The 14,174-nt window shown below is 39.4% G+C and overlaps 2 protein-coding genes across 2 annotated transcripts; one reads left to right on the top strand and one right to left on the bottom strand.

Moving 5' to 3' along the window:
* Positions 1-2,471: 2,471 nt before the first annotated feature.
* Positions 2,472-6,499, bottom strand: LOC148342846 (uncharacterized). Its single transcript, XM_088309900.1, has 7 exons — positions 6,149-6,499; positions 4,596-4,838; positions 4,361-4,459; positions 4,167-4,280; positions 3,134-3,219; positions 2,882-3,050; positions 2,472-2,769 (listed from the first exon to the last, which is right to left on the bottom strand). The coding sequence occupies exons 1-7, from the start codon at positions 6,179-6,181 to the stop codon at positions 2,626-2,628; spliced, it is 888 nt and encodes a 295-aa protein (XP_088166026.1). The 5' UTR covers positions 6,182-6,499; the 3' UTR covers positions 2,472-2,625.
* Positions 6,500-7,577: 1,078 nt separating this feature from the next.
* On the top strand, positions 7,578-14,072 carry LOC148342845 (rab GTPase-activating protein 1-like). Its single transcript, XM_088305673.1, has 9 exons — positions 7,578-7,636; positions 9,365-9,493; positions 10,068-10,166; positions 10,799-10,909; positions 11,210-11,314; positions 11,566-11,649; positions 11,720-11,791; positions 12,843-13,118; positions 13,344-14,072. The coding sequence occupies exons 1-9, from the start codon at positions 7,631-7,633 to the stop codon at positions 13,533-13,535; spliced, it is 1,074 nt and encodes a 357-aa protein (XP_088161799.1). The 5' UTR covers positions 7,578-7,630; the 3' UTR covers positions 13,536-14,072.
* The last annotated feature ends 102 nt before the right edge of the window (positions 14,073-14,174 follow it).

Raw genomic sequence — 14,174 nt, 5'->3', positions numbered from 1 at the left:
AAGGGTTTAGTTAGCATGCTCAGAATTATTTACATACTTAAATTCTCCCTAGAAATTGAAAAAAAATTATTTTCAGAGCTTTTTTGGAGAGCTTTAACATAGTCAAAACATATTACATATTTAAATAGATTATAGATTCATACAGTGTATAGAAAGAGTGAAAAACATACGAGAAAAGTGTGCAAGATGATACCTTGGTAATTACTCTTTTCTTTTTAAGTATAATTTTATTATTTTTTTATTTTTTTACTGTACGATTTTCAAACATTTCAGTCGAACGCCCTTTGAAGGGTTACTCGACACTTATGTCTTTTTTTTTTTATTAAATAATTTTGTTGAGTGTTTGCATGGGGGACAATGTACAATTTAATAGCATAAAAAAATAAAATAAAATACTATAAATATGCCACCAAAACTCCCTTGTAGCCTCGAGGTTAGCACATAAACAATTTGAACTGAACTCATTTGTATTCATATTGAAATGCCGTGTTGCATCAATATTTTAACAACTCATAATAATATGTATTCAGTTTTTAGTTTAGTTTAGTTAGCTATTTTGGGTCTTCCAAGACCCGCTGGCCTTTGTGGAGTTTCAGAACACCCACCACACTCTGCTCGTGTTAACTGAGACGCAACGCACACATATTAAACTGAGGGCTAACTGTTTTCCTAGACTTGACAGTTTTTTTTTTAAATACATATATTAAATGACGACTATCATAAGACTTGTGTCCAGCAAAAAAAAAAAAATGACACATATTCTGTGAGTTTTTCTCCCCACGTGGAGGTGACGTCTTCTATGCCGTGCACGTTTGTGTTTGAGACTCCTTCCTGTTTACAGACACAATGATGTCACTATTGATAATTAAATATGTACTCTGAATATATCGTGTAAGTGTCATGCCGCAAGTACAGTACAGTATAGATCAGGGGTGGGCAAACTATGGCCCGGGGGCCACACGCGGCCCGTTAATCGTTTTAATCCGGCCCACCGAATTAAAAAAAATTTAAATGAATAAACTTTGTAAATGTTTTATTTTCAAAATACTGTGCTTTTTCAAAGACATATATTGTTGTAATGCTTTCATTCACTTTCCGGTCCGGCCCCTCTGTCAAATTTTAGAACCCATTGTGGCCCGCCTATCAAAAAGTTTGCCCACCCCTTGTATAGATCTATAGCTACACATCTATATTTTATGTGTGTGACTGTTGTGTTTTGTGCGTTTCAACTCACTCAGCCTGCGAACTTTTCAAAAATAGCGGACGCATTGTCAGGTAGACCCGCACCTTACAGAAGAAAAGTGATATAAATGGGCTCTTACTTGCGTAGCGCTTTTCTACCTTCGGTACTCATTTCACACGATGACCTCAAATATTGACTGATGACGTAGCATCAGGAGTATGGTCACGACGACTGGGGATTGAACCCTCAACGCCATGGATTTCATGGATGGGCCACTTACTGTAATTGATGGGGGGGGCACAATTCTTCACCAGAGCTACGGGGATTTTGGGGGGGGACATAAGACCACCCACTTCCCAACCAAATGACAATTACAGCACAGACAAAAAATTTTTTTTTTTTTCAACTCCCATAATTTATTCAAAAATATGCATTTCCTTTTTTTTTTTTAGGCCACATGCTGCCTGCGGGCCGCCAGTTGTCAATAACCATTTTGATGTATCTGCTGGTAGTGTTTTGTACCTGATTATTCCTACACTGCAATTTTTATGCTGAATTTTGTCGTTATTGGCCATTTCACATATTCCACAATTTCAGAATAGTCCACGTTTGCGTGTTCACTAACATATGTGAACTGGAAGTTATTCCAGGTCGAACCGAATCGTCAGAGCTAGCAATCTGCACATTTGTCTTCAAGATTTAAATATTGAGGGTGTTTCCCAAACTCCTGTCTGGTCTTGTCAATACCTCCCACTATTTGCAGCGGTGTTCAATTTCACTGGCCGATCTCAGAACAGATCACTTTTGATTTCATTAATTCAAATGAGAAACGAGTAAATCGATGCCTATCGAGAAATATTCCAACTCGGATACCAAATGGAGAAATTTTGCAAAAACAGCATCCATGATTTCTAAAAACATCTTGGATGCCTGAGACGTAAGTGAAAAAAAAACCCTCAAAAGAATTGCGTGATTCTGGGGCTGCTTTGCTCATCGTGACTTGGACAATTTGCTGATTCACTGAATGCTGCAGTCTACCAGAAATCACTTCTTGCCCTCAAGCTATTTTCAAGTCCATCCCAATTGACCACAACATTGTCCCAGATGACTCGCCACTTATGAAAATGGTTATAAAATGGTTCCAGATTTCCATTTAAAGACAACATACTTGATAATGCAGTTTTATACACTGAACTGGCGAAAATCACACTTTTGTAATGTTTTATTGGACTAAAATAAAGTTGGAAGTAAAAGTTCAAATAATCAACATCTTAAAATTCTGGCGCGCCGTTCTGGTTCATTCAACACTGTGTTAACTGTCATTGTAAATAAATTCATACAGTTGGTGGCAGACGTGATTAAAAAAAAAAAGAATAAAATCAATATCCTTAATATTTATGGATAGTATGATTCTAAATGCAAAAAATGAATTTGCCATGATGTCACATCTGAATGACATCGATCTGCTGGACGTCGCCGCTCACGCCCACATGCGTGATGCGCTCTAGCTGGACTCGGTATCTGTAGACCACTTTGATGCCGTTGGCAGTCACGTTGAAAGCGTTCGTGTCGCACAAGATCATCGTCTGAATGACAACAAGACAGCAAGCTGAGATCTTCAACCAACAAAGGCCACCCGTCCACATTCATTGCGATGGTCGCACCGGCAGTCGCGTGCGCGGTGAGAGTTCACGTCACCTCAAAGAACTGTCCGGCTGCAAAGGGGAACGACTCCACCGCGTACTCCTCCACACCCCATCTGTTCAACACGAAGGAATTGCGCACAAACACCTCTTGGTGGCCAAAGCGAGGGTTCAGATGCAGCGCACTGCTAATTCCGTCCTTCAGCAACAGGTCCATGGCAAAACTGCAACATCAACGTTCAACCAATCATTTGTCATGGGAACAGCCTTATTTTGGGGGAGGGGGCGGGGCATGTGGGCCGAGTACCGTGTCACCGTCGGATTGACTCGGCCTTTGACGGTGACGATGCTGCCCACTGTGAGCTTTCTAACCAGTTCCCCGGTTAGTACAGTCTGCCAAAAAAAAAAGAAAATGGCGTTTGAACGCACAAGAGGTGATGTTGGCAAGATTTGAAGAAATCAACCAGTTTTGTTCAGCAATTACGATACGGGAGATAGGAAGTGATGCCAGGAGCTCGCTTGAGTGTATTTTGTGTTTGAGAGTTTAAGACTGTGGTCTGGAGACTGATGATTGTGTGTAAATAATGCTCTTCAGCATTAACGCAAAACCCGACACTCACTATAGGCCCTCGACCGATATGGAATGTTGACAAATTACTGATTACTGTATTTTCGCGACCATAAGGCGCACTTCAAAGTCCCAAATATTTCCCAAAACAAACGAGGCGCTTTGTAATGCAACCAGCCTATTATATAGACTGAGCAACTTGCTCGAACATGCGCGAGCTAGCATGCGCGAGCTAGCATGCGCGAGCTAGCATGCGCGAGCTAGCATGCGCGAGCTAGCATGCGCCTAAATACAGAAATAGCACTTTCGACTGGTCCCGCGTCCTTTGATACAGGGCGTCTTTTGGCCGTAAAAATACGGTAATTGGCTGATTCATAAATTATCATTTGTTTGAACCCCCAATGCATTTCAATGGACGTCTAGAATACAGATTTCATTATTCGGGAGGGTCCCTCTTCCCCCGAATATTGTTTTGAATTTTTTTTTTTTTTTTAAACAACCTGACTTTAGGTTGCTTGTAAAATAGTGGCATCCTGGTCAATTTTTTTGCACAACTTGCATTGCTCACCGAAGCGCTGCTTGTAAAAAATTAAGATTTACAATTTAACCAATTTGCTGCCATTGACGAATTAATTATTAAGGATTTGTGGTTTTGGTATTGATTTTTTATCAAATGTGACCACTGTTACTCGTGTGTGACTTCAAACAGCGACCATTATTTTGTTTGAAGTGCCATAATCGGCCGGTGATTTCGCCAGGCCCGAAAACTCACCCTATCAATTTCCATATTGAGTTTTCGCACGCATGTGATGCATTCAGTGAAGTACATCTGGTTATTGACCGAGTTCATGTTGATCTTGTGCGTGTGGGTATTGACATCTGGATTCTGATGGGAAGAGAAATAAGAGTTAGCGTCGTCATGGCGTCACGAGAATCTTCTTCCGTTCCTCGGGCGCGACGACTCACAACTTTGACATTCCCGAAACGGGCCAACCCGTTGATGATCTCCAGCGCCAGTTGTTCAGTCAAGTTTAACACTTCAAAGGGCTTTGCCACCAACTGAAACTAACAGCGTTTGAATTGATTAGCGATAAATATTCTTGTGTACTGTACATCGATTGCGATAGTGGTCATGGTCATCCGCAAATATTGAAAAGTGGCAACTTGGTTAGTACTTGGTGTCAACGTGGTGGAAGCTTACCTTTCCGGTGTTTTGCACGTCGTCCACGGCCAACGATGAGAAATCGAGGTCAAACTCACCCAGGTCGCTGTCATTGTAGTCTGCAAGGCCGTTTATGTTGTCTTCTTTATTTATGCTGTACAACGACACCAGGATCATGATGGCCGCCACGATAGCCACCAGGAGAGCCAGCACAACGGCCATGTGCCAGGTCTGCACTCCATTCTGAGACTGCTGCTCTCTCGAATGACGCTGCTCTCGCTCCTGAGAAGGCAAAAGTGGGATCATTGATCAAATCCAAACATTTGTCCATTTCAAGTGGAATGAAATTCAACTCAAATCCTGTCATGCTCAGCCAGTGATTCTGAAAGTGTGGTTTTTATCACTCTCATTTGGGTTGATCAATTTTTATTTTGATATGGATCTTTTTCTGTTTTGAAATATTTTCCTGAACATTTCTTTCTAATGATAGGAAAAAAGATTTGGAAAAAAAAATTCCTTGAAACAGAAAATTAATCTAAAAAAATTACATAGTTGCATAATCCGGTTTTATTTACTTGAAAAATAATTGCATACTTTGCATAGCCAAATTCAAATAATGTACCATATTAGCTGAACATCTTTAGCACATCATCTCAGAACGAAACATCCTGCTGAAGTTACCAAATGTTTAGATGTCTGCTATAACACCTCAAATTTCCCCATTGTGGGACTATTAATGGACATCTTTATCTTTATCTTTTGAGAATTGTTTCTCAGAAAAATGCCTGTAAAGATTACTCAGTTTAGCTCGTAAAGGATCAAAGTTATTGGAACAGTCTTTTAATTACAAAATATCTCATTTGGTGGTTTTGCATTCATTACACGATATTCAAATTAATATCTGTTGTAAGCTTATAAAAATGTTGAAAAATATAATTGCAATTACAAACTTTTTTTTGCCATGAATTAGTTAAAAATTGAATCGCTAATACATTCTCCAAAACCGAAAATATTCAGAAAAATTAAAAGGCGTGGGTTAAGTTAAAAAAAAAAATGAAAAACGGGAGAAAAGGGAAAATAAAATTCCAAAAATCTAATAAAATCTATTACAGAAAAAAAAACGCCCCTTCTTCCGTGTAGTTTGGTCTCCCACTGTTTGTTGAAACGGTCTCTTGGAAGAAAACCCATTCACATAAACGACAAAAAAAAAAAACGTGCTTTGGCCGAGGAGACAGGCTGCACATCATTTCCAGACATCGACGTGTTGGTGTTTTAGACTCTTATTTTGAAATTGGAACTATACAGTTAACCTCGCATACTCGTGATCGCATATTCGCGATTTTTTTTAACCACTCAAATATCATGATGTATTTTCGTTTTACATTTTTTTGGGCGGTGGGGGGGTCGCCATTTCACCCGTCCTTTAATTTTTATTATTTTTTTTTGGGCGGGGGGTTAATTATAGAGGGCGTCAATTGAACGTGCACTTTCGCTAAATGTAATCGCACCTCGTCTGGAAGGTGTTGACATTCGGTACAGAATCGATAAAACGCTTAAATGACAAACACGTACACGGCGGTCGGATAACTCACAGAGGGTTTCTGCTCGGGGTAAGAAATGGGCATTTTGCAAGTGTAGGACGCGGCCACAGATTTCCAAACGGGTCGATCGGATTCTCAAGAGCGACTTTGAGGCGCAGCGCGGGCGCCAGTCTGCCCGAGCGATCGTCCAACGACAGGGAAAGACGTTCGTGTGTTCGTTTGTTTTGTGACACACTTTGCGTTGCTTTTGAGGTACGAAAAGTGCGAAAGTATGACATTTCAAAGTATGAAATGTGCTGTTACATACTAAATAAAGCTTCGATTGATTGACGGACAGCTTGAGACGCCACGACGCGCAACCGTCACAAAGTCATGTAAAGAGCCGCGTTCGATAGCCTGAAGGTTCTGACGAGGTCAAACCAAGCATGAAACAAATTGTAATCAACTTTGATATGCGCAAGGTTAACATGGATCCCCCCCCCTCGAGATCTTTAATAAATACGACTGCAAATTTCCCCATTGTGGGACTATTAAAGGATGTCTTTATCTTTTTAACTTTTGACTATGTGGTCACGACAACAAAATGAGAGCAATTAATTGGGTTTGTTAAAATAACAAGTGCTCTGAAATCTAACATGTTTATGGGTCGAACATGAAAGTTCCTTTGTTGAAGTGTAATTAAAGTGACTTCCTCCCTGACAACCGGGGCTTGTTGTGTGCACTCAAACAAACGAAATCAAAACGAAAAATGCTTGAATAAATAAAAAAGTAACTGAAGCTTATGTTTATAAAATTAACTGAAATCAAACAAAGACCCAAACCAATCATCAAAGCAAATTGTACTTTTTGTCAGTTAATATCATATTACATTTAATCACATTAATGACACATTTAATTCCTAAATGAAATATTTAATCAATGACACTTTTATTCAATTATTTAATGGTGCATTTATTTACCCGATTCATTTAATTCACCGTTTATTAAATGAAAGAAACAATTAATTAATTAATGACAATTTTAATTCACCATTTCATGGTGCATTTATTTATTTAATTTTGGCACTTTCAGTCTCCCACTTGCTTTCACTGCCTAGTGTGTTAAGGCCAATGCCGCCAAATTGTTTTCATCGTAAGTACTTTGGTTGCTTAATCTTATTCAGTACTAAATTCCATTGCACTCTCTTATTTATTTATCTAATTTATATATTTGTCTGTATTATTGTTGTATTGCACTGGAGAGGGGAGCCCTCTAATCTCGTTGCACACTTGAGTACAATGACAATAAAGGGATTTCTAATTCTTCTAATTCTTCTAGTCACTGGTTCTTGTATGTTTTGCATTATTGTCTTTTCACGGAAAAATAATTCCTTGATATTTCTTCTTTCCTTTTGCAAGCATTTTTGGTTTGTCTTGTTTTGTTTTCGTACCATCTTAATTTGTTTTACTTATTTTTGTATTAATAAACTATTTTTGTTCAGAGGGGCGATGACAAAAGGATGCCCAGGTTGCGGACGGAGGATGGACCGGCAAAATGGAGGTAGCGTTCCCATCTATTGAAATCACTTTTTTTTCCTTCTGCAATGTCAAACACTGCTCTTCGCTGCGCTACGAGCTAGCTGTGGTTAAATGGAATGAACAGGACAGGATTCAAGTTAGCTGACTAGCACGGTCATCCATAAAATAACCAACACTAGGTCTAAACTGCCTCCGCGCAGTTACGCCATGCGCTGTGCCGGATTTAAGCCAGCTAGTTAGCACCTTTAAACTACTCAAAAGTGACTTTGTTTTGAAGGTGTAACGTTTTACCCCTGGCTCTCCTGTTATGCCAAGTTTCGAGACAGGCAATGTAAAAAAGCGCTGTTCCTCTTCAGCTACACGTTTCAATTTAGCATGGAGGTCAGAGGTCGGTGTCGGAGTCAGTGAGACTATAAATAGTGCAATTATGCTGCTCTGTCGGGCGGACTGTTTTAGTGCTGGACACGTGAATCACCCAGGCCGCGTACTGCCATCTAGTGGTGAAATCGACATACAACTTGTATTTGCTGATTCTTGCCGATTTTTTTTCTCTTGAGTAAAGATAAAAATAGAATTACTATGCGTGAACTCAGGTTTCATAGTAAGATTTAAAAGTTGGGTTTCAAACTAAGGTTAAGGTTTAAAAGTAGGGTGAAGGTTTCAAATTTGGTTTAGGTTTGAAGTTAGGGTTTAAAATTCAGTAGGGTTTCAAAATAGTTCCATACTAAGGATAGGGTTTAAAATTATGGTTAGGGTTCCTAACTGGGCTTTTAAACTAGAGTTAGGCCTTCAAAATATTCTTTTAAACTAGTATTGGTGGTTCAAAGTTTAGGGTTTGAGTTTTATAAAGATAAGGTTATTAAAGCGTAGTTAGGGTTTCGTTTCAAAACCTTCAAACTTTCATTTTAAATCACGGTTATGCTTACAAAGTCAAGTTTTAAACTACTGTTAAGGTTTTGAATTAGGCTTTAAACTAGGATTAGGATTTCAAATAAGCTTATGGTTTCAGATGAGGTTTTCAACAGAAGTTTTAGGTGGATATGGAACTGCAATGTTTTATTTGCTTTATACTTTTTTTTTAAATGATCAGCGGATTAATTGATCGGAATTTTTTTTCTGCCAAATTTTGGAATCAGTGTCGGTCTCAAAATAACATATTTAGCTTTACTATTTATTTCTTTGTTGTTGTAAAGTTGTAAATATAGCATGATTCTTTTTTTCCTTTTTTTAAGTGATATTTAGAACACTATTCCATTTGTGTTGTGAATAAATAAATCCAACAATGACTTGAAATAGCCTACCAGGAAGCAAATGTGATCTAACAAAACATGACGTCGAAAACAAGGGCGTGTTCCCAATTAATGTTGAGGTATTTTTCTTTCGCTTGACCTGCTCGACCCGTTTGCCGCGCCGGGACGTCATTAGCATAATAATGCCACTTTCGATGGCACGAGGAAGGATCCTCTTCATCTTCACCATGTTGATGTTATTGTGCGACTGCTTTCCTGGTGGAGGCGTCCTGCAGGTTCAGTCGGATTCTGTGCCGCAAGAAAACAATGCAAGGGAAAAAGAATAATTGCTGGCACTAGCTCGTTTCCTTTGGTCCCACCTCGGAACCCAACCCGGTGGAACCTGTTAGCACCTGACCGCCCGCTTCATTCGAACGTCAAGCGCGCTCGCCGCTCCACCTGCCTTTTCCTTCGTCACTGCTTTGGAGTTTGACCCCAAGCGTGGTTCCTTTACTTTCCAGGAGAGCTTTGGGGTCAAAATGATGCAGGAGGTGTCAGTCACCTTGTCCTGCGACGCTCAGCTGGTGGAGGAAATGAGCGAGGAGGAGATCCTGGCCTGCTTGGTGGCCGAAACGGGACCCCACTTTGCGGTAAGGAGACGGATTATGTGATAATGTCCTGCTTTCAGAGTTGATGTTAAATGTTTTGTTATCACTGTTCAGCCAATGAGAGAAGAAGATCAAATAGTCAGTTGGAAATTGTAGTTGACTTTATTACGCGTTACTTACTGAACTTTTTTTGTTTTGTTTTTTTTTTTTTTTATCTTGCATGCTCCAAAACTAAACCTAAAACAAAAACTAATGCAAATAAAACTAAAATGAAGCGTTTCAAAATGATTGAATAAGTGATGAAAAAATTAAAAATGTTCACATTGTTTTTCTATCCCAGCCGGGGGTGCGCTAATGCAACTGTTGCTTTTTTTTTTTTTTTTTTCTTTTTAGAGTGTGATTAGGATGAGGGGTTCACCAACTCTAATATTCCTTTAGTTTTTTTTTTTTGCAGTTATGGGTGTGATGAGAAGTGAACTTTTTTTTTTTTTTTTGCACAATGAGTGTGCCAACTCATCATTTACACGTTTTCCCATTTTTGTGATGTGTGAAAGAGCAACTGCGTTGCGACATTGAAGTTGTTGCGTGGCTTAAAATTGGACTTTTTCGCCATCAGGAGGTCCCGACGAAGAAAGCCAAACTGAGAGAAAGCCGCCTTCAACTGATGGAGGAGGAGGAGGAGGAGGAGGAGGAAGACCCCCTCAACAAATGCCAGGTGGGAAAGCACCAACCTCCCTTCAGAAAATGATATATTTAACACAAACCCGAAAATATTTCTGCATCTGGACGACATCCGCGCCTTTGCTTGCATGTTTCGGCGCCAGCGGGAACTGTTGACTCTAACTGCTTGTTAAAGATAAAAGATAAGGATAAAGATGTCCTTTATTAGTCCCACAATGGGGAAATTTGAGGTGTTATAGCAGCAAAGATATAGACCAGAGTCGGCGGCGTAATGTAGCCGTTAATGTATAACATTAGCAGCAGACATTCATAAAAAGCATGCAAATATACACAGTATGAACGTATCTAAGTGTAAGGAAACACTCCTAATGCCTGTCCATTATACAGAGGGGAAAAACGCTGTAATGATTGAAAATACTGCAATGCTAAAAGTACTGTAATATTGAACGTCCTGCAATGGTACTGCAGTGATAAAAGTACTGTAATAAGAATACTGTAATGGTAAACAAAATACATCATTGGTCAATATTTAAGTACACCATTGGCTGAAAGTACAGTAGTAGCGTATATTGCATCCTAGGACTGCACAATTGCACTAATGCCCTCCCGTTTGTAGGCCTGACCCAATGTTCTTGTTAAAAAATCTGCGTTTTGTGTCGCATGCAGATGGAGAACCGTCGTCTTCAGCAAACCAGCCTCCGTCTGGAACAGGAGAACGACAACCTGGCCCACAGGCTCATCACCAGCAAAGTGGCCCTCAGGAGCGCCCTGGACAAAGTTGGACTTTGTTTCATTTTTTTTTTTTTTTGTTGTTTTTTTTTTGCAGAAGATTAAATGCTATATGTCTTTAGAAAGTGATTCTCAAAGTGTGGTGTAAATACCACTTGTGGTGTGTGGGTTCTCTCTGATGGTACTTAAAAGTGCAACTTTATTTTTCCTAAAATTATGACTTTTTTTTGTTTAAAAAAATCCCCTGTAAATGTCTTTTTTTTCTTCATCAGAAAAAGATACTAGTAAAAATGTTATGTAATGTGTCTTCATTTATTTGCTAATCTGAAATTGTTGTGATGTTTCCAGGCAGAGGACAGCGTGGAGATGCTCACCGGTGACCTTTTTCTGACCCGACGTCAACTGCAGGCCATTGAGGAGGAGAAGCGAGGGAAGGAGGAGGAGGCAGCCATGGTGAGTCAAGGAGGATGTCCAAATTTTAGCCACTGAGGTCTCCGTAGTCATAGTGGAGTGGATGTGTTAAATTTGCCAGTGTGCAAGTGTTTACGCCACTTCATTCACTGCCAATTAAAATTAAAATTAAAATAAAGTTAGTGTGAATATCACTATCATTAATATTAATATTAATATTGATATAAATAAAATTTATAAATAAAATTAATTGTGCAAATACCAGACACGACTTTCTAACCCCCTATTAAAAGTTGAAGGAAGTGTTGCGACGGGAGCTGGAGAGGGCCGAGCAGGAAGTGAAACGGTCATCAGGCATCATCACGGACTACAAACAGGTACGGTGCTGCAGGCGCGTGTTGATGACGTCATAGGTCACATGATGTTGATGCGCTCCCGTCGGTTTAGATCTGCACTCAGCTGACCACCCGTCTGGAGAGACAACAGGACGCGCACTCGCAGGAGGTTCGCTCGCTCAAGGTGATGTTTGAGCACACGAGAAAGGGGTTGTCATGATCTGAGGGGGAAAAAAGTAATAAGATATGAAAATATTATAAGAGGAAAGTCAGATTTTTCCAAGAAAAAGTCTGGACTGTTATCCCCAAAAAGCTGAAATGATAATCATAATTATATGATGATAATAAAGGTGCAGTTATTTTAAAAAATCCTTTAATACGGCGAGAATAAAGTGGTAAAGAAAGTCAATATTTTTTTTTCAAGAAAAAGGTTATTTTATTACGAGAATGCATAGAAACATACAATTATACACATCCAACTGTACAATACTAATCCTGGAAGATAAAAGTCGAAATGACAAATTGTAATGTTACGAGAAAAAAGGTCATAGGGCATTGTGTTGTGAGGAAAAAGTCGCAATGGTTTGAGAATAGTCGTACAATATTGAGGAAAATGTTGTAATGTTATTTTTTTTAAAAAATTCATTCCGCCCCAAAATTGTCAAAATTATAAGCAAATCCATAATATTCCCCCAAATTATTTTGTAGCGAGAAAGTCATGCGAAAAATGCATTCAAGTTACGAGGCGGGAAAAAAGTGTGTGAGAAAAAAGTTGGAGCATTACAATGACAGTTGTAATCTTACAAAGAAACTTTTGATTTTTTGTTTTTTTTAAGAAAAAGATGGGGGGGGGGATACATTTCTAAGGAGGACTTTATGTTCCGGGAATAATGTGAAAAAAAAAGTTCCTGTTCGGAGGGGAAAACTTGGGGAAAAAAAAAATCTGAATTTTGCCAGAAAGTCGTATTATGTTATGAGAAAAATTAAGTTCCAAAATGACAAATCACAAGAATTAAAAAGTAAAAATATATATAGCATTTGTTTCTCCTAATAGTAAGACTTCATTTTACAAATTTGTCCTCATGATGTTTTGATGTTATTATTATGACTTTTCTTTTTGCAAAAATATGACCTTGCCAAATCTTTTTTTTTTCCTCCTAAAGTTTTGAATATATTTTTCTAATTCTAAATCAATTCCTTCAATTCTCTGAGTTTTGACCTTTTGCCTATTCCAGAGTGCAGTGAAGGCCTGTCCACGTTGTTCTCATCACTTGGCGGAATACCAAGAAGGAGAAACGTCAGATCACAAGTCCAACATGTCGCCTTCACCGCCACGTAAGCAAGGCGCAGCCGTGGTGCCGGAATGGGAACAGCAACATTTGGGTCCCACTGAGGCGGAACTGAGGCGGGAGAACCAGGAGAGGGCCTCCCTCAAAGCTCAGATCAGGCAGCTGGAGAAGGAACTGGCGCAGACTAAACTACAAGTGGTGGAGGCCAACTGCAAGATCCAGGTTTGTCTGCAGAAAAAAAAAAATCGGATTTTTTCTAAATATCCGAATCATGATAATAATAGCATGTGGAAACTTCGGATTGTGAAAACGACTCAATTTAGAGATCTGTGATGTTTCTTCCGTTTACATATGGATCCAGCTCCTTGATCTTCTGCCGCAAGCAGTTTTTATTAGCTGCATATTTCCGTGGCGTCCAGTCATTCACGACGTGTTGTGTTGTCGCAGGAGCTGGAGCACGAGAGGGGAATCCTGGCCAACGACCTCCAGGATGCTAAGAACAACTGGATCAGCAAGGCCTTCACTTCGCTGCGCACTTCCACCGACGGAGGCCCGACTGCGGGCCGAGGCGTTCTCGGCGCCTCCCCCTCCGGATGGAGGCTGTCGTGGCCTCACAAAGACAACCGAGAACATGTGTGACGCGCGCTCGCAAGCCCCGACTACCGCTACTTTTGAAGGATGACTGTGCATAAGTTGGTCTCACTCTGGACACGAGAGGGCGGTCGGGAGAAGGTGAAGCTTTTCCGATAACGGCCGAGCCTCGGAACTTGAACAGGAGCTTTTTCCATAATTGGATTTTCAATGTTCATGTTTTAGGCAAAAACAAACGAGCAAAAGTAAGACTGTTAACACGAGTAAAAGCTTTGTTTTTGAACAACAGTAAACATTTGTTTTGGGAAAAATAATCATATGTGATTTTTTTTTTTTTTTACCAACAAGAAAATGGAACAACATATAAAAAGGGGTTTCGTTTTTTTTTTTAAAGAAAATATTACAACGCTGGTTTGTTTTCTTCCTTTTTATTTATTTTTACACATTTTCATCAGAAAATGAATTTATTTTTAATATACATTTTCAAAGTTCATCTGAGAACCAAACGAATGCTTTGTGCACTTGCCTTTGTGTGTATTTGTGTTAGAAAAATGAAATCCGACACAAATACTTCCTTTATCGTTTTTTATTAAACATATCTTTATTTAGCGACAGATATTATGTGTGTTTGTTGTACACGATGACGTCATTTATTTGGACTCGTCAAACTTCGTCGATGACGTCGGG

The sequence above is a fragment of the Idiotropiscis lumnitzeri genome, chromosome 1 (assembly GCF_059441095.1).
Source record: "Idiotropiscis lumnitzeri isolate Australia: NSW breed Sydney's pygmy pipehorse chromosome 1, RoL_Ilum_1.0, whole genome shotgun sequence".
NCBI classification, from domain to species: Eukaryota; Metazoa; Chordata; class Actinopteri; order Syngnathiformes; family Syngnathidae; genus Idiotropiscis; species Idiotropiscis lumnitzeri.
Note: the sequence above shows the minus strand (reverse complement) of the source record. Positions and strands in the feature narration are given on the sequence as shown.